General features: G+C 50.3%; 1 protein-coding gene and 1 pseudogene across 5 annotated transcripts in view; one reads left to right on the top strand and one right to left on the bottom strand.

Annotated features, from left to right (window-relative positions):
* The window catches only part of asic1b (acid-sensing (proton-gated) ion channel 1b), a 1,118,762-nt gene that overhangs the window by 922,454 nt on the left and 169,506 nt on the right, over positions 1-26,802 (top strand). For all 5 annotated transcript variants that reach the window (XM_072494112.1, XM_072494108.1, XM_072494109.1 and 2 more), the window contains exon 2: positions 26,329-26,482. In XM_072494112.1, the coding sequence (XP_072350213.1) occupies positions 26,329-26,482 (154 nt within the window). The remainder of the gene's footprint in view (positions 1-26,328; positions 26,483-26,802) is intronic.
* Positions 19,433-20,545, bottom strand: LOC140405469 (ubiquitin-conjugating enzyme E2 variant 1 pseudogene; annotated as a pseudogene).

Genomic DNA, 26,802 nt, shown 5'->3' with positions numbered 1-26,802 from the left:
CTCTTGACATTCAATGACATTACCATCACTGAATCCCCACTATCTACATCCTGGGGGTTACCATTAATCAGAAACTGAACTGGACCCAGCCATATAAATACTGTGGCTACAAGAGCACGTCAGAGGCTGGGAATCCTGCGGAGAGTAAGATAAGGTAAAGTCACCATGGTCTCGGATGCCCATAGGCTGCTTTCCCCTTAGAGGGGAGGAGAGCTGACTGGTGGTGATTTAACCTGAGGATCACTACACCTCAGGCGAGGGGTAAGGTAATCTGTGCCTATGACAGGTGACTAACTCACCTCCTGACTCCCCAAAGCCTGTCCACCATCTACAAGGCACAAGTCAGGAGTGTGATGGAACACTCTTCACTTGCCTGGATGGGTACAGCTCCAACAACACTCAAGAAGCTCAACACCATCCAGAACAAAGCAGCCCCGCTTGTTCAGCACCCCATCCACCACCTTCAACACCCACTTCCTCCACCACTGACGTGTAATGGCAGCCTTATGTGTACCAGCTACAAGATGCCCAGCAGGAACTCACCCGACAGCACCGTCCAAACCCATAACCATTACCATCTAGAAGGACAAGGGCAGCAGATACCTGGGAGCCCCACCACCTGGAGGTTCCCCTCCAAGTCACTCGCCATCCTGACTTGGAAATATATCGGCCGTTCCTTCACTGTCACTGGGTCAAAATCCTGGAACTCCCTCCCTAACAGCACTTTGGGTGTACCTACACCACATGGCCTGCAGCGGTTCAAGAAGGCAGCTCACCACCACCTTCTCAAGGGGTAATTAGGGATGGGCAATAAATGCTGGTTTAGCCAGCGAAGCCCACAACCCATGAATGAATTAAAAGAAGTATCTTGCTCTGACATCTTGGGCGAGATTCTCCGACCCCCCGCCGGGTCGGGGAATCGCCGGGGGCTGGCGTGAATCCCGCCCCCGCCGGTCGCCGAATTCTCCGGCACCGGATATTCGGCGGGGGCAGGAATCGTGGCGCGCCGGTTGGCCCCCCCCCCCCGCGATTCTCCGACCCGGATGGGCCGAAGTCCCGCCGCTAAAATGCCTGTCCCGCCGGCGTAGATTAAACCACCTACCTTACCGGTGGGACAAGGCGGCGTGGGCGGGCTCCGGGGTCCTGGGGGGGGGGGCGCGGGGCGATCTGGCACCGGGGGGTGCCCCCACGGTGACCTGGCCCGCGATCGGGGCCCACCGATCGGCGGGCGGGCCTGTGCTGTGGGGGCACTCTTTCCCTTCCACCTTCGCCATGGTCTCCACCATGGCGGAGGTGGAAGAGACTCCCTCCACTGCGCATGCGCGGGAATGCTCCCGCGCATGCGCCGCCCGGAGATGTCATTTCCGCGCCAGCTGGCGGGGCACCAAAGGCCTTTTCCGCCAGCTGGCGGGGCGGAAATTCATCCGGCGCGGGCCTAGCCCCTTAAGGTTAGGGCTCGGTCCCCCAAGATGCGGAGCATTCTGCACCTTTGGGGCGGCGCGATGCCCGACTGATTTGCGCCGTTTTGGGCGCCAGTCGGCGGACATCGCGCCGATACCGGAGAATTTCGCCCCTTGTTTGGTGGTTTGGTGTCAAACTTCATTTGTTGACGTTTTGCTGCGTTGTGTGTAGCTGCAAGTTGTTGTTGCAATGACAGCACAAAGCATGGCGTCCATTCTTGATAACTAGCAATTAAACTTGAGGATCAAACGCTCAATGTTGTTTGTTCAGAGGAGGTGGCTAACAGTCAGACACAACTGATCATTTCCACCTTCAATTTCGCCTGTGTTATGGGCCAGGGTTTAGAGAACCCCAACGTGTATCATGGAGCTCACCTGACCCACAACTTTTAATAGATTGTGGTATGGGGAGCACACGGCCCACTCTACAGGTGTGGTATAGCAGAAATGGAAAAGTATTTTTTAAAGCAAAACAATGTTTATTCTATGAACTCAAGTTAACCTTTTTAAAACATACAGTGAACATCTTAGCAACCATCAATTCAAATATAACCGCCAAAGAATACAACACTAAGTAATACTTAAGCTGTCCTTTTAACATCCAGAAGACTTTTAAAAATACCTTTAAACAGAAACACATCAGGTTAAAGTCACTACTGAGAGCAGTTATTAGTTTTAAATCACCAAAGGATCGATTTACAGTCTTTAGAATACAGAGAGAGACTCATACATCTTCTGGCTGTGACTGCAGCTATCCAGCTCTGAAAATGAAACTAAAACGGACCCTGCAGCAAACAGCCTAAAACAAAAGTAAAAAGCTGACAGACAGCCCAGCTCCACCCACTTTCTGACATCACTGCAGTAATAAACACCCACTTCTAAAAGGTACTCTCACATGACACTGTAACATTTAAAAAATTCGGGAGCTCCATGAGAAATGTGGCATGAGGCATAGGGGCCTCTAAATAAAGTCAAGACACGGGCTGGAGTTATACAGCCACCCCCCACCCCCCCGACTCACCCACCCCCCAGAGGCATGTGTGGGTGGGGGAACGTTTAAAACTGGGTGGCATGATTGATGGGGTGGTGCCTTGCCCATCGCCACCCTGCCTCTGCTGGTATTTTACCAGCTGTGGGGTAGGGGGTGGTTGACCTGCCAGCCCTTGGGCCAATTGAGACCCTTGAGTGGCCAATGTTCACATTAAGGCCTCCTCCTGGCACAGCTGGTATTTTCCTGGTGCGGGGAGGGTCCTCCTCTCAGGCCACCCCATGCCCCACAAAGGGCCCCTCCCCATAGATTATCATAGAATTTACAGTGCAGAAGGAGGCCATTCGGCCCATCGAGTCTGCACCGGCTCTTGGAAAGAGCACCCTACCCAAGGTCAACATCTACACCCTATCCCATAACCCAGTAACCCCACCCAACACTAAGGGCAATTTTGGACACTAAGGGCAATTTATCATGGCCAATCCACCTAACCTGCACACCTTTGGACTGTGGGAGGAAACCGGAGCACCCGGAGGAAACCCACGCACACACGGGGAGGATGTGCAGACTCCACACAGACAGTGACCCAAGCTGGAATCGAACCTGGGACCCTGGAGCTGTGAAGCAATTGTGCTATCCACAATGCTACCGTGCTGCCCATCTGGAAGGGCACCTCCATTTGAACTTGCCCCCCCCCCCCCCCCCAGACCCCTGACCTCCGCTGGCCCCTCCTCCCCTACTTCCTTCCCCAACATGGCCTCCTCGACTGGCCATGGCAAGAGCGCCCCACTTACCCTGAACACCGGCCTCTGGCGACGATTCTGCTTGGGGAAAGACTGCAGTCCCAGCAGTGGCCAGCGCTCCCAGTGGCGCTGCTGGGACTGGAGAGCAGCCGGCCATTCGATTGACCGGCAGCTCTGAGAGGCGGAGCAGTCTGCTTCAATGGGATGGAGGTTGCCACCTCAGGCAACTAAATGCCGGAGTCAACTCAAAATGGTGTTGCGGCTTCCAGGGCTGGCAGAGGCGGGCTCACGCCCAATTTTCCACATGGCTGTTTGACGCTGGGAAGATTCTTTGGCATTGGGCAGTCCCATGATGAAGCTGCACAGCCGCACGGCGGATTTGTTTGAAAAATGTGGCAGCGAATTTGAGTGAGGTGAGGCCGAAGGCTGCAGTTGGTGATTTGCATCTTATCGTTCGGCAGTGACTGGTGAGGGCATGTGCCAAAACATGCCACAGAGCTCATTAATGTATATCACAGCCTGTGGTGAGGGCATGTGCCAAAACATGCCACAGAGCTCATTAATGTATATCACAGCCTGTGACAGGAATAAATGAGATTGAATTTGATTTCCATAGCCTCAATGTAGCCTTCCCTCTTCTCCATCCTAAAAAGAATAGTCCTGTGCGCATAATTTCTGTTTCACTTCTGCACTAATTTGTCACCCGGTGAGGTGTTTCAAGTTACTTTTGCCCCATAATGGTTGTGCATCGCTAATTCAGTCTATTTTCATTGGAGGGCAGAAAAACACCATTCTCCATTACCGTGGTTCCCGCAACCTCAAAAATCGAAGTGCTGGTGAGCCCTTGTGACTCCTGTGTAGTGACCTCTGTATATGTGTGGGTTTCCTCCGGGTGCTCTGGTTTCCTCCCACAGTCCAAAGACGTGCAGGTTAGGTGAATTGGCCGTGATAAATTGCCCTTAGTGAGGGGTTATTGGGTTATGGGGATGGGGTGGAAGTGAGGGCTTAAGTGGATCGGCGCAGACTCGATGGGCCAAATGGCCTCCTTCTGCACTGTATGTTCTATGCATATACATAAAGGGTTAATGTGTAGTCAGTACAGTTAAATGATCACTAGAGGGCAACACTAACAGGGGGTAAAAATACATGCTCAATCTGTTTTCCCGCTCTCTTCGGGTGTATTGTGACTAGAGAACAGACGTGTAGAGTTAGCTCAGAGTACAAGTATAATATTCATAGTTTAATCTAGCTCTGTCTTGTTTAAGTTAATAGCTAGTAAAAGTATTAAAGAATCAAACTCACAAGTTAATTGATTAGTTACTCAATAAATTATTTGTTATCACTGGCCGACTTCAAGTATTTGTCATCTAGGGTCTGGTTTAGCACAGTGGGCTAAGACAGCTGGCTTGTTAATGCAGAGCAAGAATAGCAGCGCTGGTTCAATTCCTGTTCCAGCCTCCCCGAACAGGCGCCGGAATGTGGCGACGAGGTGCTTTTCACAGGAACTTCATTGAAGCCTATTTGTGACGATAAGTGATTATTATTATTTTCATCAAGGTTAAAAACATCTTGGCATAAACAGATGTGTAACATATTGAGTTGGCTCAGCCCTTGTAACTCCTGTCAACCCAAAATACTTTCTTTGACAGACTGGGCGTGTCCACCCTCCCTATTTGGCCGTAGGGTTGCCAACTGTGATTAAATGTATTCCTGGAGCTTTCATCACATGACTCACCCCCACCCTCCAGCCATTATTCGGCCAGCACATCCATCCTTGTGACACACGGCCTTCCTACACCAACTAGAAAGCAAAAAAACTCATTACCCAATTGGATACGCCAAACTGCCTTTTTACCACCATTTTAAATACTTTTTATATAGAAATATTCAAAGAAAATGACCAAAAAAACGATAAGTTTTTGAAAGTCCCTGTGATTGTTCTCCACACAACACATCAACCTGGAGATTGATCTCCAATTCCTGGAGACTCCAGGAGGGTTGGGGCAACCCTGCTTGGTCAGGACCCCAGATGTGAGATGCCAACGTTGTCACTCGAGAAAAGGGCCCCTGTAAAGCCTGCCCATTAGGAAACCATATTTCATTCAGTACTCCAGCTGAAGCCTAACCTGTGATACTCGGGGCAAGGGAAGGTAAACGGACAATGTAGATTGAACTAATTTGCACAGACGGTGGAAGGGACTGCTCAAGAAGAGGGTGAAGGTGGATAGTGGATAGGTCCAGGGTTTAGGAGAGTTCTACGTTGCTTTGGATTTGGGTTTGAGTTTATTGTCACGTGTACCGAGGTACAGTGAAATGTATTGTTATGCGTACAGTCCAGACAGATTGTTCCATACATGAAAAAAAAGCATAGGACATACGATAAACACACAATGTAAATACATAGGCATCGAGTGACGCATACGGAGTGTGGTAGTACTCAGTAGAGAAGATGTGTGGAGAGATCAGTTGAGTCCATAAGAGATTCTCCGCCGGGTCGGAGAATCGCCAGGGGGTTGGCGTGAATCCCGCCCCCGCCGGTTGCCGAAGTCTCCGGCACCGGAGATTCGGCGGGGGCGGGAATCGCGCCGCGCCGGTTGGCGGGCCCCCCCCTGCTCGATTCTCCGGCCCGGATGGGCCGAAGTCCCGCCGCTAAAATGCCTGTCCCGCAGGCATAAATTGAACCACCTACCTTACCGGCGGGACAAGGCGGCGCGGGCGGGCTCCGGGTTCCTGGGGGGGGCACGGGGGGATCTGGCCCCAGGGGGTGCCCCCACGGTGGCCTGGCCCGCGATCGGGGCCCACCGATCCGCGGGCGGGCCTGTGCCGTGGGGGCACTCTTTCCCTTCCGCCTCCGCCACGGTCTCCACCATGGCGGAGGCGGAAGAGACTCCCTCCACTGTGCATGCGCGGGAATGCCGTCAGCGGCCGCTGATGCTCCTGCGCATGCGCCGCCCGGCGATGTCATTTCCGCGCCAGCTGGCGGGGCACCAAAGGCCGTTTCCGCCAGCTGGCGGGGCGGAAATTCCTCCGGCGCCGACCTAGCCCCTCAATGTTGGGGCTCGGCCCCCAAAGATGCGGAGCATTCCGCACCTTTGGGGCGGCGCGATGCCAGTCTGAATTGCGCCGTTTTGGGCGCCAGTCGGCGGACATCGCGCCGTTTCCGGAGAATTTTGCCCCTGGTAACAGCGGGGAATAAGCTGTTTTTGAGTCCGTTAGTGCCTGTTCTCAGACTTTTGTATCTCCTGCTCGATGGAAGAGGCTGGAAGAGGGAATAACCCGGGTGGGAGGGGTCTTTATTACCTGCTGTCCCTGCACGCTAGTTTTCTGTGACTCATGCACAAGGACACCCAGACCCCTCTGCAACGGAGCACCCCGAAGTCTGTCCCCATTCAGATAATAAGTTGCCTTCCCATTTTTCCGACCAAAATGCATGACCTCACACTTATCACACTTATCCAGGTCCATTGCTGTTGCTACACCCAGAGTGTCTGGCTCAGTTGTTCATGACACTATGTGATGCCCATGAAGGGCACCACAGCCAAGGCCAACGCCCTGCGCCCCAACACCTATCCTCACACCAATTCCAGATGTGCGCACTCTCCAGCTGGGGCCGTGTAAACAGAAAGCTAAGTGTGTGCCCCAGCTGCTGCTTAGACTGAGCTCAGCACAAGCTCATCATTGGATCTGGGGTCTGGCAATGTGGCTTAGTCTGACATATTAGCGAGGGGTTAGGGGAGCCTGAGAGGAAATCTTCAATCTGGATTGGATTCAAACCTGTTCTATTTCGCTGCCTCAAAGATCCTGCTTGTTTCATTCTCAAATACAGTGCTGTGGCCTTTGAAATGGACAAATGCTCGACAAGTGATCTGTGTGTGTGTGTGTGTGTGTGCTTTGAGAGCAGCAAGGCGTTCAACGATTGAGGTTCAGTGTGGGCTTCAGTTAGGCGATGATAAATGTGGATTTTGCATTTTGCCAAGAGATTGGATCAGGAGATCTGGAGAAAATGAACAACCCACAGTTCGAATTTCGTTGCTTCGTCGTTCATCCTGTGACTGAATCTGCATTCGGGGGGAAACAAAATAACACCACAGAAGAGTTTCCGCAAACAACAGGCGAGATCAGCGGCTCTTCGAACTGGGTGTTGTGAGACGTTAATTGGCGATGTTGCTCTTGCTATTCAGGTAAAGATGAGATCATTAATCAATTGGGATGGTCAAAACAGAAAACAAAACATAAAAATGTTCCAATCACACAAGCAGCAGACTGTGGTAGAGGTGGTGCCCTGAGAGTGGAGCTCAGATGCATTTTGAGGTCTATTCATTCATGGGTGACGGGCAGTGCAGGCAGGCGTTTACTGCCCATGAGCTGAGGGCATTTCAGAGGGCATTTTAAGAGTCAACCACATTGCTGTGGGTCTGGAGTCAGATGTAGGCCAGACCGGGTAAGGACGGCAGGTTTCCTTCCCTAAAGGACATTAGAGAACCAGATGAGTTGTTACGACAATCGACAATGGCTTCGTGGCCAGACTTTTATTGAATTTAGATTTCGCAATCTGTCATCGTGGGATTCGAGCCAGGCCCCCAGAACATTATTCCGGATCTCTGCATTGCTAGACCAGCAGCAACATCACTACGCCATTGCGTACCTGGCAAGGGAGTTCCTGGTGGTGAGAGTGGGTGCAATAAAAATGGACAAATATTGGGCGCAATTGAACGGTCTTGTCGCACCCGACTCGGTGACGCCTCTCGCAAGATGTGCGATGCTCAGAACGCCTCTCGAGATCTAACACTCGCTGGGCTAGATCCAGATTTACAGATTTAAATATGTCGGCGCCCGATACCCCGATGCCCGGGAGCGAACGCCTGCTGCTTGGAGCCCTCACTGTGGTGCCGTTCAGCACTGGTCCACACAAACGTGGACCAGGTGTAAAGGCACATGGGGGAGGGGGGGGGGGGGGGTCCCATGCCATCGGATGCCCCGGTTGGTCGGTCTCTGGACAGGGTGGTACCCTGGCATGCCCACTGGCACCTTGTCACTGCCAGGGTGCCCAGGTGGCACTGCTTGGCTGGCAGTGGAACTGCAGGGTGCCAGGCTGGCAGTGCTAAGGTACCCAGGTGCCAGGTTGCCCATGCCAGAGATCAGACCCGAGGGTGCCCTGCCCTTTAGAAGTGGGGTATGGGGGCAGCTCGGGGATCCCCTAAGAGGTAGGTTTGGGGGGGGGGGGGGGGTCCGGAGGCTGCAGTTGGGAGTCCGGGGGGGGGGGGGTTGAGTGATTGAGGCAGGAAGTGCGGCCTTGGCCGGGCTTTCCCGACCAAAGCCAGAAAAAAAAACAGAGACCCGTTTGACAGCGGGGCCGTTCCCGGCGCTGTAGGGGCCGAGAAACACCCCACTATACGCGCCCAAAAGGAGACTCTGTATTCCGGGCATTAAACCAGGTCCATATGACTTGGTTGGTTTTGATGTCTCCCATCTGCCATCCTCATGACCCCACTGCACAAGGCTGACGATCACGTGCCAATGTTCGGTGAAGTACAGGCCAGCATTATGGGGTTTGCTTCCACGAGAAAATAAGCTGAGAATCATTTTATTTGAGACCTTCACAGGTCAGCAGACAGTGCAGCCTCTCATCCCCTCAGAATGGGATTGGACTCAAGCCTACGGCCTACATAGGAATAGATGTATGTTCTCGAATCTGCTGCTCAGCCAAGGCTGCTGGTGAGTCCCAAAATATCTTAATGAGCTGTAATTATTTTTGACAACATTATCCAGTCCTGTTATTAGGAGGTATCATTCTATTTTTTAAAATTACATATTTTAGGTTCCGCAAACATTATCGTGGCATTTATTAATGAGCCGTTTCTTTCAGCTTTCTAATTAGTCTTTCAATTATGTTAAGTGAAATGAGAAAATGCAAAGCCTTGGCCAGTTATGTTGATTTTGTGGGGGGTTTGTTATGTCCAGTTGGTTAAGGAGTTGAGAGCAGCATCTATTTCATTTTAAAAAGTTAGTGTACCTGCGTGCCATTCTTTTTTCAAACCTTTGCCCTCATTTTGAATATATATTCTCTCCATCCCTTATGCTTGGAGACCATTCCCTGGCAGAGGGAAAGACAGATCGATGCCCTGCTCCCAGTTATCTGCTATTCACTGCTAAAGAGTGCAGGACAGACTGTGTCGTGTTGGGTGTTCCGATACACAAACAAACCAACACGGTTGTAGATGGTACAACTCTGTTTTATTATTCTGGATAATAACAACTGTTAACTTCTGGCTGTGGTTCGTACTTCACCAGTTAACCTGTGGACCCAGCCCTAACACTATCTTAGTGAGGCACTCAGCACATGGTGTATGTCTGAGTGGCACGCTGTGAGCTCTGTGCTCTGAGCTATCTCCTGGTGGAATGAGAGGGAACTGTGGTGTTCCCCGTTTTATAGTGCGTGTGCTCTCACTGGTGATTGGCTGTGATTTTGCGTGTGTGTTGATTGGTACGTCGATCTGTCCATCAGTGTGTATGTGTGTTTGCACCATGATATGTTTATCTGAATATCATGACATCCCCCTTTTTTACAAGAATATGTGCCTATATGGTAACAAATATTAGTGTGTACTGAGTGCAGCTGAATGTGTGTGTGCAATATCTACAACATGTACATGAGGCTAAACTATATACATAGGAAGGTGTCAGGTGCACAGAGCAACGAGGTTGTACCACAAACAAAACAAGTGCAATCATCAAACATCGAAAGAGAACTCCTGGAACGACAAAAAGAGAAACACATTAACATTGTTGCACAACAATTCAGTGAGTCCAATGTGCAAACAGGCTCATACGTCCAGCCTAGTCGGTGGGTGACGAATTCGGGTTGACCGCCTCAAGGGTGGGACAGGATCCACCGGCTGAGGAATGGGCCTGGCCATGGGCGATAGAGGAATAGGCAGAGTGGCAGGAAGCTCCACGAAGTCGACATCAGGGACACCAGGAGGGCGTGGCACCGGTGCATGATCACGTAGCGAGCGCGGAAGCAGCCGAAGGGCCCGCCGATTACTCCGGCGAATGGAGCCATCAGGCATGTGAACCAGGAACGAACAGGGAGCCACGCAGCGGAGAACCTCGGCGGTTGCCGACCAGCCACCCTCCGGTAGGTGTATGCGGACGTTGTCTCCAGGCGCCAGGGCAGGAAGATCAGTTGCCCGAGTGTCATGTGCAACCTTCTGCTGAGCACGCTGCTGTCGCATCCTTTACAGTACTGGAGCATGGTCGGGTTTAGGAACATGAATGGACGGCACAGTGGTCCTGAGGGCGCGACCCATCAAAAGCTGGGCTAGTGAGAGGCCTGTGGACAGTGGGGCCGAGCGATAGGCCAGCAGGGCTAAACAGAAATCCGATCCGGCATCAGCAGCCATGCAGAGGAGCCGCTTGACGATATGGACGCCCTTTTCCGCCTTGCCATTCGACTGAGGATGCAACGAACTGGACGTCACGTGTGTGAAGCCATATGAAGCGGCTAAAGAAGACCATTCTTGGCTCGCAAAACAGGGCCCATTGTCCGACATGACGGTCAGCGGAATGCCATGGCGGGCGAAGGTTTCTTTACATGCTCTGATTACAGCTGATGATGTCAGGTCAAGCAGGCGTATGACCTCCGGATAATTGGAAAAATAGTCAATTATGATGACGTAGTCCCTGCCGAGCGCATGAAAAAGGTCCACACCCACCTTTGCCCAGGGGGACGTGACCAACTCATGGGGCTGAAGGGTCTCAGGGGGTTGCGCCGGCTGAAACCTTTGGCAGGTGGGGTAGTTGAGCACCATGTTGGCGATGTCGTCGCTGATGCCCGGCCAGTACACAGCTTCTCGGGCCCTCCACCTGCACTTTTCAACCCCGAGATGGCCTTTGTGTAATTGTTCGAGGACAAGCCGGTGCATGCTGTGTGGGATCACAATCCGGTCCAGCTTTAGGAGGACACCGTCAATGACGGCCAAGTCGTCCCGGACATTGTAGAATTGTGGGCACTGCCCCTTGAGCCACCCGCCCGTCATGTGGTGCATCACACGTTGTAGAAGGGGGTCAGCCGCAGTCTCCCGGCGAATGTGGGCCAGACTTGCATCAGTAGCTGGCAGATTGGCCGATGTGAAGGCTACTTGTGTGTCGACCTGACAGACGAACCCCCCCGATTTGGGCGGTGTGCTCACTGCTCTGGACAGGGCATCCGCGATGATGAGGTCCTTTCCCGGGGTGTAGACCAGTTGGAAGTCGTACCTCCGGAGCTTGAGCAGAATGCGCTGGAGGCGAGGGGTCATCTCATTGAGGTCCTTCTGTATGATGCCGACCAGGGGGCGATGGTCGGTTTCCACGGTGAACTGAGGGAGACCATACACGTAGTCGTGGAATTTATCTATGCCGGTTAACAAACCCAGGCACTCCTTCTCAATCTGCGCATAGCGCTGTTCTGTGGGGGTCATGGCCCGCGAGGCATAGGCGACCGGGGCCCATGATGCAGTGTCGTCCCGTTGCAGGAGTACCACCCCAATGCTGGACTGGCTGGCATCAGTCGAGATCTTTGTATCTCGAGTAGCGTCGAAGAACGCCAATACCGGGGCGGTGGTGAGCTGGATCTTGAGCTCCTCCCATTCCTTCTGGTGTGCGGGCAGCCACTGGAACTCCGTAGTCTCCTTCACTAGGTGGAGAAGAGCCGTTGTGTGGGAGGCAAGGTTGGGAATAAACTTCCCCAGGAAGTTGACCATCCCGAGAAAGCGCAGCACTGCCTCCTTGTCTGCCGGCTGCGGCATGGCTGCAATAGCTGCCACTTTGTCTGCATCCGGACGCACCCCTGACCGGAATATGTGGTCCCCCAGAAACTTTAGCTCAGTTTGGCCAAAAGAACACTTGGCTCGGTTGAGGCGCAGGCCGTGTTCTCGTATCCGAGCAAAGACGCGCTGGAGACGACTGATGTGCTCCTGTGGTGTGGTGGACCAGATGATGACGTCGTCAACATAGACGCGCACCCCTTCGATGCCCTCCATCATCTGTTCCATGATGCGATGAAACACCTCGGATGCCGAGATGATGCCAAACGGCATCCTATTGTAGCAGTATCTGCCAAAGGGAGTGTTGAAGGTGCACAGCTTCCTGCTGGACTGATCCAGCTGAATCTGCCAAAAGCCCTTTGAGGCATCAAGGTTGGTAAAAATTTGAGCCCGGGCCATTTCGCTCGTGATCTCTTCCCGTTTGGGTATGGGGTAGTGTTCCCTCATGATGTTGTTGTTCAGGTCTTTCGGGTCGATGCAGATCTGGAGTTCGGCAGAGGGCTTTTTTACGCACACCATGGAGCTGACCCATGGCGTGGGCTCCGTGACCCGGGAAAGCTCTCCTTGGTCCTGGAGATCCTGCAGCTGCTGCTTGAGGCGGTCTTTGAGTGGTGCTAGGACTCTACGAGGTGCGTGAATGACCGGGGTGGCGTCCGGTTTGAGCCGTATTCTGTAAGTGTAGGGCAGTGTGCCCATGCCCTCGAAAACCTCCCGGTTGTGGGCGAGGAGTGAGTGGAGCTGTGCCCTAAAGTCTGCATCCGGGAAATCGGACGTGCCTTCTGGAGACAGAGTGTGTGCCCGCTGAACGAGGTGGAGAACCTTGCACGCCTGTGCGCCTAGCAGGGAGTCCTTCGATTATCCAACTATCGCAAAGGACAGTGTGGCTGTGTGTGCATTGTGTGTAACCTCGAGCTGGCAGGACCCCATGGCCGGGATAACATTCCCGTTGTAATCGACCACCTGACAGCGGGATGGCCGAATCGGTGGTCTGAACTTCAAGGTGTAGAAGGCTGACCATGCTATAAGGTTGGCGGAGGCACCAGTGTCTAGACGGAATGTGATTGGTGATCGGTTGACCGTTAGGGTGGCACACCATTCATCGCCCGGATTAACGCTGTGCACTGGCATCGGCTGGTGGGTCATACTTGGGGACATCCGGTTCCTGTCTATTACCGCAACGCGGAAGGCTTCCCGGTCATCGGTATCACCGGTCTGTACGTCATCGGGGTATGACTCGGTGTATGGAGGCTGAATGGCCCGCACGTCCCTGCGAGGCTGGCGGAATTGGGGAGCGTTGGCAGGCTGAGCTGCTCGACAGCAGGTAGCGTAGTGGCCCATCATGCCACAGCGGAGGCATTGTCGAGTTTTGGCTGGACATTGCCGCTTTAAGTGTGCGGATCCACAGTTGCCGCACGTTGTGATGTCATGGCGTTCGTTGCGCCACCGCGCATGCGCAGTTCGGTCCTGCGTAGAGCGCGCCTGCGCGTCACGCCCCTCTGCGTCGACGTCTCTTTTGGCGCGTACAAGCGCGGGAGGCCACGGAAAGCACGCGAAATGGCCGCCCTCATCCGGGCCGCGGGCCGGGAGGAACTCGATCGCCTGGACCCGCTCGGCCTCGTAGGATCCCTGCCGTGCCGATTCAGCCGCCTGGAATTGGGAGTACCGGCTGGTCGCGTTTTCGTGGAGGACGCAGGCTTCGATGGCGGTGGCTAGGGTGAGGCACTTTATTTTGAGGAGCTGCTGGCGTAGGGTGTCCGAGGTGACCCCAAAAACTATCTGATCCCGAATCATGGAGTTGAAGGTGGCCTCATAGCCGCAGGACTGCGCGAGGATACAGAGGTGTGTCAAGTAAGATTGGAAAGGCTCATCCTTACCCTGCAGGCGCTGCTGGAAGAGGTACCTCTCGAAGCTCTCATTCACCTCGACGCTGAAGTGTTGCTCAAGTTTTAGAAGGACCGTCTTGTACTTCGTCTTGTCCTTGCCTTCCGCGAATGCCAGGGAGTTGTAGATGTGGATGACGTGTTGCCCCGCCGTGGAGAGGAGGAGGGCGATCTTCCTGGTGTCCGAAGCATTCTCCCTGTCTGTGTCTTCTAGGAAGAGCTGGAAGCGCTGTTTAAACAGCTTCCAGTTGACGCCGAGATTTCCAGCGATTTGGAGCGGCTGCGGCGGGCTGATGGTGTCCATGGTGCAGGATGGCGGATCTCTGAAGATGCGCAGGTAGGTCTCACAGTTGCTGGGGAGTTTCCAATCCTGGTACTATGTCGTGTTGGGTGTTCCGATATACAAACGAACCAACACGGTTGTAGAAGGTACAACTCTGTTTTATTATTCTAGATAATAACAACTGTTAACTTCTGGCTGTGGTTCGTACTTCACCAGCTAACCTGTGGACCCAGCCCGAGCACTATCTTAGAGAGGCACTCAGCACATGGTGTATGTCTGAGTGGCACGCTGTGAGCTCTGTGCTCTGAGCTATCTCCTGCTGGAATGAGCGGGAACTGTGGTGTTCCCCGTTTTATAGTGCGTGTGCTCTCACTGGTGATTGGCTGTGATGTTGCGTGTGTGTTGATTGGTCCGTCGATCTGTCCATCAGTGTGTATGTGATTGCACCATGATATGTAAATATGGATATCATGACAGACTGGAGGGACGCTTTTTGTGCTGTAAGACTCTGTGGTCACGATTAATGGAAAGACACAGTGGCCGGGATTCTCCCTTTTGGGGACCACGTCCCCACGGCCGCTGGAAAACGGGCGATAATCACTCTGGACTTTTTCCTCGAAAGTCTGTGATGATTCACTATTTTCCAGGGGGCTAACAGAGCCCCAGTGTGCGTCCCGCGGCTCTGGCTGCCGGCAGGGCCCTGCTGTCCAGACCGCGCGGCCGCGCATGTGAACGGCGGCCGCAAGGGGGTCCGCGCATGTGCGTGGCGGCCCACCTCGGCGTGGGCGCCACCGACATGGCTGAGCCACACAGTGGGCCCGCACGGAGTAAGGTAGGTCGCTCCCAGATCGCGATGGCCCGCCGATCGGTGGCCCACGATTGCGGGCCTGGCCACCGCTGAGGCCCCCCCCCGAGTCAGATTCCCCCCGCCCCCCACCAGGACCGCCACCGCGGCCCCCAGCTCCCGCCGGGTGGTACCAGATGTAAACCACGCCGGCGGGAGTTCGGCCGGTCGCCCGCGGAGAGTCACCACGGGGCCTATTTCAGCGGCCCCCGACCGGCGCTGCGGTGACCAGACATGAGGTGAGGAAAACTCCCAGTGGTGGAAAGCTGCAGGAGCTAGGGAGCCTAAATCACCTGTCCCTCTCAAACATCCTCCACTCTCTGCACGTTACGTCTCCAATTACTCACATACTGTATCCCATAATGGTATTTTCGGAACAGAATCGATCTAATTCACATTTGAAATGATCAATACCAACTGCTTCCACCAACTCCTGAAGGGGTTTATTTCATAAATTGGCCATTCGCTCAATGAAACATTATGTTTTCAGTCATGCTTCAAGCTTACTCCATCCACACACCATCATGTTCCCCCGGTTCAGTTGAGGAGGAATTTCTTCAGCCAGAGGGCGGTGAATCTGTGGAACTCTTTGCCGCAGAAGGCTGTGGAGGCCAATTCACTGAGTGTCTTTAAGACAGAGATAGATAGGTGTGGTGAACGTATTGCTACTGCAATTCACCACTGTATTGTACTGTATTATGTTGATGCCCCTGTGGGCTCCGCCTGTGGCTCCGCCCCCTCGGGGGTGGTACATAAACCTGCAGCCTGTAGGCGACACTCAGTACAGAGCAGGCAGGCACAGATCTAGCTGATTAAAACCACTGTTCACTTCTACTAATCGTCTCGTGTGAATTGATGGTCGCATCAATAGGTTCTTGATTAATAAGGGGATCAGGGGTTATGGGGAGAAGGCAGGAGAATGGGGATGAGAAAATATCAGCCATGATTGAATGGCGGAGGAGACTCGATGGGCCGAGTGGCCTAATTCTGCTCCTATGTCTTATAGTTGTTCCGGACAAGGCGAAAAAGCTCGTCACAGTCCACACTATCGACTGCCTACAGCATCCGAAAAAGCAGCAATCCTACCACCTCTCAACTTTCTGTAATCCACTGAAAGAATATTCTGTTCACATAACGGTGCCTCATAATCCAATTACTCCCTCCCCTCAAATCATTCCGGTTTCTCCCCTCTCTATCCTCTCGAACGGAAATGGGTTGGGAAGAGGGTGAGGTTTGGCGTTGATTCCCAGAGAGTTGAAAAACCTAGCTGCTCAAATCTGGTGCGTGAAGGGTACAATCTGGAGAGGCGAAGGGCTGGGAAGAGGCGGTATTCTGAGGAAGGACCGACGTGATGGACCAAATAGCCACCTCCTGTGCTGTAAAAGTGTATGATTGAAGCATTTTGCCCGCATTCCACTGCTGATTCGCAACACCGTATGCACACACATCTTAAATGTGCTTTTTCTTTTTTTTTAAGTTATGTTAAATTCTTTAATTTCCGAGACTGTTATATCCATACATCTAATATCTTAAACATTTTTTTCAACAAAATAGGCTTTTAATGGAAACAATTGTTTATAAGATGATCAGGGGAATAGATAGAGTAGACAGTCAGAGACTTTTTCCCCGGGTGGAACAAACCATTACAAGGGGACATAAATTTAAGGTGAAAGGTGGAAGATATAGGAGGGATATCAGAGGTAGGTTTTTTACCCAGAGAGTAGTGGGGGCATGGAATGCACTGCCTGTGGAAGTAGTTGAGTCGGAAACATTAGGGACCTTCAAGCAGCTATTGGATAGGTACATGGATTACGGTAGAATGATATAGTGTAGATTTATTTGTTCTTAAGGGCAGCACGGTAGCATTGTGGATAGCACAATTGCTTCACAGCTCCAGGGTCCCAGGTTCGATTCCGGCTTGGGTCACTGTCTGTGCGGAGTCTGCACATCCTCCCCGTGTGTGCGTGGGTTTCCTCCGGGTGCTCCGGTTTCCTCCCACAGTCGAAAGATGTGCAGGTTAGGTGGATTGGCCGTGCTAAATTGCCCTTAGTGTCCAAAATTGCCCTTAGTGTTGGGTGGATGTGTTGACTATGGGTCGGGTGCTCTTTCCAAGAGCCGGTGCAGACTCAATGGGCCGAATGGCCTCCTTCTGCACTGTAAATTCTATGATAATCTATGATTAATCTGGGACAAAGGTTCGGCACAACATCGTGGGCTGAATCATAGAATCATAGAATCATAGAAGTTTACAGCATGGAAACAGGCCCTTCGGCCCAACCAGTCCATGCCGCCCAGTTTTTACCATTAAGCTAGTCCCAGTTGCCCGCACTTGGCCCATAACCCTCTATACCCATCTTACCCATGTAACTATCTAAATGCTTTTTAAAAGACACAATTGTACCCGCCTCTACTACTACCTCTGGCAGCACATTCCAGACACTCGCTACCCTCTGAGTGAAGAAATTGCCCCTCTGGGCCCTTCTGAATCTCTCCCCTCTCACCTTAAACCTATGCCCTCTAGTTTTAGACTCCCCTACCTTTGGGAAAAGATGTTGACTATCTACCTTATCTATGCCCCTCATTATTTTATAGACCTCTATAAGATCACCCCTAAGCCTCCTACGCTCCAGGAAAAAAGTCCCAGTCTATCCAACCTCTCCTTATAACTCAAACCGTCAAGTCCCGGCAACATCCTAGTAAATCTTTTCTGCACTCTTTCCAGTTTAATAATATCCTTTCTATAATAGGGTGACCAGAACTGCACACAGTATTCCAAGTGTGGCCGTACCAATGTCTTGTACAACTTCAACAAGACGTCCCAACTCCTGTATTCAATGTTCTGACCAATGAAACCAAGCATGCCGAATGCCTTCTTCACCACCCTGTCCACCTGCGACTCCACCTTCAAGGAGCTATGAACCTGTACTCCTAGATCTCTTTGTTCTATAACTCTCCCCAACGCCATACCATTAAATGAGTAGGTCCTGGCCTGATTCGATCTGCCAAAATGCATCACCTCACATTTATCTAAATTAAACTCCATCTGCCATTCGTCGGCCCACTGGCCTAATTGATCAAGATCCCGTTGCAATCCTAGATAACCTTCTTCACTATCCACTGTGCCACCAATCTTGGTGTCATCTGCAAACTTACTAACCATGCCTCCTAAATTCTCATCCAAATCATTAATATAAATCACAAATAACAGTGGACCCAGCACCGATCCCTGAGGCACACCACTGGTCACAGGCCTCCAGTTTGAAAAACAACCCTCTACAACCACCCTCTGCCTTCTGTCGTCCAGCCAATTTTGAATCCAATTGGCAACCTCACCCTGGATCCCGTGAGCTTTAACCTTCTGCAACAACCTACCATGCGGTACCTTGTCAAAGGCTTTGCTAAAGTCCATGTAGACAACGTCTACTGCACTGCCCTCATCTACCTTCTTGGTCACTCCCTCAAAAAACTCAATCAAATTTGTGAGACATGATTTTCCACGCACAAAGCCATGCTGACTGCCCCGAATCAGTCATTGCCTCTCTAAATGCTTGTAGATCCTGTCTCTCAGAATACCTTCTAGCAACTTACCTACTACAGACGTTAGGCTCACCGGTCTGTAGTTCCCAGGCTTTTCCCTGCTACCCTTCTTAAACAAGGGCACAACATTCGCCACTCTCCAATCTTCAGGCACCTCACCTGTGGCTGCCGATGATTCAAATATCTCTGTTAGGGGACCCGCAATTTCCTCCCTAGCCTCCCACAACATCCTGGGATACATTTCATCAGGTCCCGGGGATTTATCTACCTTGATGCGCTTTAAGACTTCTAGCACCTCCTCCTCTGTAATATGCACACTTCTCAAGACATCACTATTTATTTCCCTTAGTTTCCTAACATCCATGCCTTTCTCCACCGTGAATACCGATGAGAAATATTCATTCAGGATCTCACCCAACTTTTGTGGCTCTGCACATAGATGTCCTTGTTGATCCTTAAGAGGGCCTACTCTGTCCCTAGTTACTCTTTTCCCCTTTATGTATCTGTAGAATCTCTTTGGATTCTCCTTTGCATTATTTGCCAAAGCAATTTCATGTCCCCTTTTTGCCCTCCTGATTTCCCTCTTAACTCTATTTCGACAATCTCTATACTCTTCAAGGGATCCACTTGATCCCAGTTGTTTATGTACGTCATATGCCTCCTTCTTCTTTTTGACCAGAGTCTCAATATCTCGAGTCATCCAGGGTTCCCTACTTCTACCAGCCTTGCCCTTCACTCTAAAGGGAATGTGCTTACCCTGCACCCTGGTTAACACATTTTTAAAAGCCTCCCATTTACCAGCCGTCCCTTTGCCTGCCAACAGTCTCCCCCAATCTACCTCTGAAGGGCCTGTTCTGTGCTGTATTTTTCTATGTTCTTTTTCTAATGGTTGTTTAAGAGTTGTGGTCATACCCGCTGCTTTGAAATGTGGCTTTGTACAAACACGAATATCAAAAAAGTCCTGGACACACCAAATAGTTATACACGTAGCTTGCATCCACATTACAGCAAACTAAGGTTAGTGGTCCAAAATACATCAACCGTGTTCAGCATTTACTAGAGACAGCACCAAGGAAAGATTGGCTCTGAAAGCAAGATAAATCCCATTGGCAGATGACGACCAGAAAACAATATTGCACTGACCATTCCAACCTTTGTGTTTAGACTCCAATAAATAGCCCTGAGCTTTAATACTGTTGCGAAAGGACAATAATTTAAAGGCCAAACCTGCAGCAAGTGTCTGTGTGATGTGCATATTCACAGCTTTAGCTAAGTGTTCCACATTGGTCTCAACAGTACTAATTTCAATAGATAATTCCTGACGACAAAGATTCTACTGTGTAGACAGTGGTTACGCGCAAGATTATTTGTGTTATCATACAACTTGGTCCAACAAAAACAATTAGTATTGGCTTACATTTACAGTATTAAGATTAATTGCTTTTTAAATGGGAATTTTTTTTTCCCAGTACTTTGAGATCTACAAGATGCGCCTAGAAAAAAAATACTACAGTGGAGAATGAAGTAAGCTTGAATAGTGGGAGGTACAATTCCAGATTAATTGCTGTAACTTTGTCCTTCTGGGGGCTGAGCGAGTTTTCCGTTTTCTTTACACATCATTTGGCGCCGAAGTTCCGTCAGAACAGCTTTGATACTATATGAATTCTGCCATTTAGTTAGGACTGATATGCTTTTTGGATCCACCGTTCCATTGGAACTATTTACTCCATTCATATTTATCTTTGTTACAAATCTAACATGTGGAGCTGCCTCTGGATATCTAGGACCACAGTCTATTTTAAGGCTGTATATTCAGTTTTCATAAATTGTTCTTGCAGGTCCAATAATCATCCCTGTCCACCTTGTAAGTGTCATATCTTCGTCATCTTCAAGTCCCCAACTTACTGTCCCATCACTTGCCCCCTTCTGGCCATCTTCTAGCTCTTCCAAAAGACGGAAATTGCGTGGAACTGTTACAGTCTTACTCCCGGTGGTCGCCATCTTGTGTCTTAAATGTACTTTTTCAATGCTCTAGTTCCCTCTTATTCAAGGGCGTACGCCGATGGGAGCCGGATTCATTGCTTTTAGGCCACACCACACTTGTGATGTTGGGTCTGGGTGAACACATTCCTGAACTGCTTCAGGCCCATCGCACCGTTAACGACTGTGCAATCGGTATGCCTGTCACTTTAATGCCCGCATTTTAAACAATGGAATAATCAAGTGTTCGAGATACGTTAACAAGAGGCCTCATTACATGCACAGCTACCAACAAGGCTGCTGAGCGGGATGCATGAATCGCAAAAGTGCTGTCGGTCCCCTTCTGAGACGTCATTGACTGACAATAATCTGGGATGAGGTCTGACGTTGGGGTTTATTTATCCTCAAGTGGAGTAATTTGCAGTGAGGCACTGGGACATGACAGCCCGATGGAAAGTGTGCCCAATTTGCCAAAGTTCATTACTCTTACGGCCGAGGCCACAATTGCATTTCATCTTCTATCTTGTTCCCCGAGGTCCCGGGACTTGTAGAAATCTTGAGTACATCAGCTTTAATTTGCTTAGGCAAGAACTGCCTCTCAATGATCTATTTATCATGCAAAGCGAGCGAGATTTCAATTACTTCAGACTGCACGGTGGACATCAACCCACTCGACAAGATTTCAGCGTATGTCCCTCTCTAAACTTCTCCGCCTCTCCTCCTTTAATGCACTCCATAAGACCAAGCATTTGTCCACTTGTCTTATTCCTTCATGTTACCACATGAAAGCGGCTATATAAATGCGGCCTCCTCTACATTGGGGAGACTAAAGGCAGACTGGGTGACCACTTTGCGGAACACCTTCGCTCAGCCCACAAGCCCGACCTTCCTGTCACGCGACATTTTAACTCAGCATCTTGCTCTCATGCCCACATGTCCATTCTCGACCTGCTGCAAAGCTCCAAGCTGGAGGAGCAGCATCTCACCTTCATGTTGGACACGTTGCTGCCCTCGGGATCAGTGCTGAGTTCAGTAGCTTCAGACTGTGACCTTTCTCCTCCATCTTAAACCCTTTAAAAAAAAATATCCCAAACATGAATTGCCTCAATGCAAACCCCCCCCCCCCCCCCCCCCCGCCCTGCCCCACCTACACCAGGCCACCTGTCTTTTGTTCTTAAAGTTGTTGCATCTTGTTGCAATCTCTCCCAGCTACACTTTAATATTGAACACATACTCCCTCTTTTCAGTTCTGATGAGGAGCCAAAGGACTCGAAACATTAACTCTGTTTTCTCTCCTTACAGACGCTGCCAGACCTGCTGAGTTTTTCCCAGCATCCTCTGTTCTGGTTGTATATAAATGCAGGTTGTTGTTGTTGGTATCCGTCAGCAAAGGTCCACTCTTGGAAAGCATTCCGGGTCATCAACCATTCACTGTAACTCACCTACTAATGTGGAGCTGTTCCCAAAAAGGCTCGTCGTGTACTCTGACCACATCTCAAATGCGTTAATAGTTTGAAACAAGTTTGTCCAGCCCATCTGGGGTTGGGAATATTGGGGTAAAGGCAGCAATCACGGCAAATACATTATAAGGAAGGAAATACATGCCGTTGTGATTTTCCATCAATTAATTTTGACAAATGAAGTTTCAAAGGCTCTGTATGCATGTCATTTGTTTCAACACACTGCCTAGGATTTGAGGGAGTCCCAAGGGGTCCTTGCGGTTATCATATAATCTGAAAATTCTGTCACTACATCTGCAATTCTGACAGATGGACATTCTCAGCATCGGTTGGGTAGAAATTGGTATGTGTTGCGCTCATTTTCTTAGGCATTAAACAGAAATAAAGCATATCAATCTGTGCAGGCATGGGTGACACTGCTAAATTCATGGGGACCATTTTTTTAGGTGTCCAGAGCAGACACCTAAAACGGACACTGGACTCCTCATCGATTTGGGGGCCTCGCACCTGTTAAAGCAGTGTTTATCAAACTTTTTTTCCGGGGACCTATTTTTACCAACTGGCCAACCTTTGGGACCCAACTCGGCCGACCTTCGCGACCCATGCCGGTTGACCTTCGCGACACACGCCGGGCGACCTGCGCAACCCACCATTTTCTCTTACCTTGTTTGTTGCTGACAAAAATGGAGGAAATTGTTTTGGGTCCCTTTGGCCCCAATGGTTCCTTTGGCCCCCCAAACTTGAAAAAAAAAGGCTGCGACTATATAAAAACAAATGCGGCCGCGCTGCGCATGCGCATAGTGCCCCCGAGTTTGACAGTGCCTGTGTTAAAGTACCCTTCTACAAGTGTTGTCACTGGTGAGCAGGGCGGGTGTCTGGCCAGCTCAACTTAGGATTCTCCAGTAGACGTAAATGAAAGCAACGTTTAAAGATCTTTTTGTTTAACTGTCCTGTGGAGGCAAGTGGTCCCCACTGACTCCAGAGTCCTGATCATACCACTGTGTCAAGGCCCAAAAAGTGACCCAGCCTCATTTCTGCCCCAGTTTCCTGGGTAACAGCACTTTCTACATGACTGCTGTCCTTCGGACGTTTTGGGACAAAGTGGAGAAAACCAATACCATTCCATAAGTGAAAGAGGGGGCTCTGGAAACTGTGCCAAACCACACCAGCCTAAGCTGCAGCAAATGCAGTCACAAGCTTATTCTTGCAGGCAATGTACTGGGCTTTCCCTGTCACGCTATTCATGATTTTCCCATCAACTCAACCTTTCCACAGGCTCAAATAAAAATTGTCAATCCAGCACTGAATAGAGAGAAAAGTGACATGAGGAAAAGTAGCAAAAAGTATCGCTCAGATTTACAGTAACTTTATCTTGGCAGGACATTCAAAGTGAAACTAAGTCGAATTAAGTATCCAATTCTTGACCTATCCATGCAGCAATCTTTGGATTGATTGCCTGTCTAAACAGCAGAAAATGTACATTAGGACATTTTTTTCATGTTTGTAGTGAGGGATGTTCATGCTTTGAAGTTGGCAAGCTGAAGTTGGTTGTTAAAATGGATCTGGGCCAGGATGACTTGCAGAGACAGTTTGTGAGGATATCACTCCTGAAGTCATGTGTGCTCTCAGCTTGAAAGCCAGCTGGTGAAGGATGGAACCGGAGCCAATAGTTACACATTTTCTTCTTTATTTACAGAGTTACATGTTACAAGCATACGCCTCCCAGCCCAGAGGCGCCCAAAACGTTAGATCGTGGTCGACTGGTCGCTCGGAACGAGCTTCCAGTCGACCGCACATTGCGCGTGCATGGAGTCGGCGCATGTGCGGTGCACATTTTCTGCGCACACGCAGAGCTGGCACATATTTAGAATACTTTCACCTGTTAACTGGGTTGACAGCAGGTTCGACATTAACCTGGCAGCTTCAAACTCAATTTTTGCTCTGGCTGATGAAATGTAACTCCCGTCTACCCCTGTTGACTGCAAAAGCCTTGTGCAATACAAAAGTACCAAATTGTTGTAAAAACCCTCCTGCTTTCCTAATAGGGGCTGGTTTAGCACAGTGGGCTAAACAGCTGGCTCGTAATGCAGAACAAGGCCAGCAGCGCGGGTTCAATTCCCGTACCGGCCTCCCCAAACAGGCACCGGAATGAGGCGACTCGGGGCTTTTCACAGTAACTTCATTGAAGCCTGCTTGTGACAATAAGCGATTATTATTATTATTATTATTAATACCCTTTCGGGGAGGAAATCTTTGCAGAATAGTGTGTAAGAGTCTTCCTGGTACATTTCTCTTCTTATTATCCGCAGACAGGCAGTAGAAGGCGTATATTGTGCAACATGTTTGAATGATCCTGTGGGGGATGCTGGGAAGGCCTCGTTGGGTACAGCGTATTAGGACGACTGTCGAAAAAGCCGATCTCGAGTCACTAAATTCTGGGCACCCCTGTCCTAACCCAACAACCGCACTTTTAATCTGAGCCTATATATCGGGGCTCAATTGAATCCCCAGTTTGGGGGCGAAAAATGTCGCCCAGTATGTGGAATTGTGTTGGCGTGAATCAGACTCAGTGGACAATAGTCACTGTCCTGTATACTTGAGATATGGTATAAATATGATCGTTAGAGGTTACGAGGATGTAGCCAGCGGTGGTTCTGTTTTTAGTTGTACAATCTAATTTCATATGGATTAGCAATCACAGACCCCCACCTAACTTATTATACAATACCCATCCAATCAAAGTCATGCATTTTTCCGAATTCTTGCAAGAAAACCAGTCTATACTTACAGATACGAGTGAGATTGGTGTGTTTATTTGCATCTCATTGCAAATCTGTCTTGACAGGAGCCTGGAGAGCCATGATAACAGGAGCGCTGTGAGAGCACACGGGAATGAGAATGGGGGGTGTGGGGAAACAGAGCCCAGAGATATTTGGTGCACAGAGAGAGCAAGAACCCAATGGGGAGTGGTAGCATGGGTGGGTGGGGAGGGCGGCGATCGGGTGGCGGTTGGGGGGGGGGGCGGGGAGGGAACAGGACACCTTTGGGTGCCACTCCCTCATTGCCCACCCGTAGGCCAGCTCTGTGTTCTAGACCCCCTGGGTGGTCTTTGCGGACTTCATTGGGGTCTGGGGGTTCCAGTTTGAGGATCACTGATGTGCAGCAGACATGACCGACAGGTTTTGTTGTGATAACCGGCTACAAAGATCTATATCACAGTAGTACTAAGAATAAAGTAGATGGACAAAGGCATAGTTGGAATTGAGCGTGCAATACTGATGTTACCCCTGGCTGATTTTACTCTCCATTCAAGTTTCTTTCCTGGCGGGTTAGGTTCAGCCTGGATTCAAACCCCTTTCAAAATTCCCTCTTATTCCCAAACTTTATTATTAACACAAGACTAACCCCATTCACATCCAAGGGAAAAACAGGTTTTCAATTAAACAGTTAAACATTTCTCACAAAAAAATAAAGAAAGAGGGCAGCACGGTGACGCAGTGGTTAGCACTGCTGCCTCGCGGCGCCGAGGTCCCAGGTTCGACCCCGGCTCACTGTCCATGTGGAGTTTGCACATTCTCCCCGTGTTTGCGTGGGTTTCACCCCCACAACCCAAAGATGTGCAGCGTAGGTGGATTGGCCACGCTAAATTGCCCCTTAATTGGAAAAAATGATTTTGGCACTCAAAATTTATTTAAAAAAAGAAAGAAAGGTCTTTGAGCTCACTTTCCCATCTAATTCTAATTAAGCAAAGTGCTTATTAACACTCAGTGGCTTACAGATTTATTCACAAAGTCCTTGGGAGAGAAGCTGTCAGAAGTCAGTCTGAGAAACCTTTTTTCACAATCCAGATCAGAACTCCAAAAATAAAACTGAAAACAACAGACGCGGGGCAGAGCTGAAAGCAAAACTCTAAACAGAATCAGCCCCTCCCATGAGTGACATCACAGCCTGCCTCTGCCACCACCTCCCAGGCAGTGTTCAGGAGGGCAGGCTTGAGCCTGCGGCCTACACTGGGGAAGAGGGTGTCCCTCCGCTCCTCACTGGCACGGAGCTGTGGGTCCACCTCGGACTCCTGACCTCGGGGGGGCAGGGCTTCTCTGAGTCATCTTGATGGCTGCAGGGTGGTCAGTGGAGCACTTAGAAACACCTCCAGCTGGCAGGCTCTTTGGCGCTAACTCCGGCCCTAGCGGTTAGAACGCCCGCTGGGCCGGGAATTGCTTGGAATTCGCGGCAGCAGGGTGCTGGCTCATTAGCGTGTCCTGAATTCCTCCAGATGCAGAATATATTTTATTGCGCAAATTGCTTGACATCCCAACATCTAACCTGAGCCACTTTGTTTCCCGCAGGTGTTTACAAGGTACGGCAAGTGCTACACTTTCAACTCAGGGCAGACAAAAGACCAGCCAATCCTGACGACGTTGAAAGGAGGAACTGGGAACGGTCTGGAACTGATGCTGGACATTCAACAAGATGAATATCTTCCTGTGTGGGGCGAAACAGGTAACAGCTGACCGACCCAAACGCTAGTAGCTTTAGAAGCTGATTACCATGGAGACTATGGGTGTGCCTTCATTTGTATCCAAAATTATTCAATGTCGCGGCATCTAGATGTCACCAGAGCACACTTTAATGAAAATAACAATTTTACAATGTCTGATGAACCAATGACAAAGCTCTTGTAATATCACTTGATTTAAAATTCCCGTTAACTGTTGGGGATAAGCCGGATTTGAAATTAGTCAATCTGTATCGAGTGACTCCCTTTTTTTTCTTCATTCGCTTCCAGGATGTTCATGATCTTGTTGAATGGAGGAGCAGAC

Source organism: Scyliorhinus torazame, chromosome X, assembly GCF_047496885.1.
Source record: "Scyliorhinus torazame isolate Kashiwa2021f chromosome X, sScyTor2.1, whole genome shotgun sequence".
NCBI classification, from domain to species: domain Eukaryota; kingdom Metazoa; phylum Chordata; class Chondrichthyes; order Carcharhiniformes; family Scyliorhinidae; genus Scyliorhinus; species Scyliorhinus torazame.
This window is presented reverse-complemented; position numbering and strand designations above follow the sequence as displayed.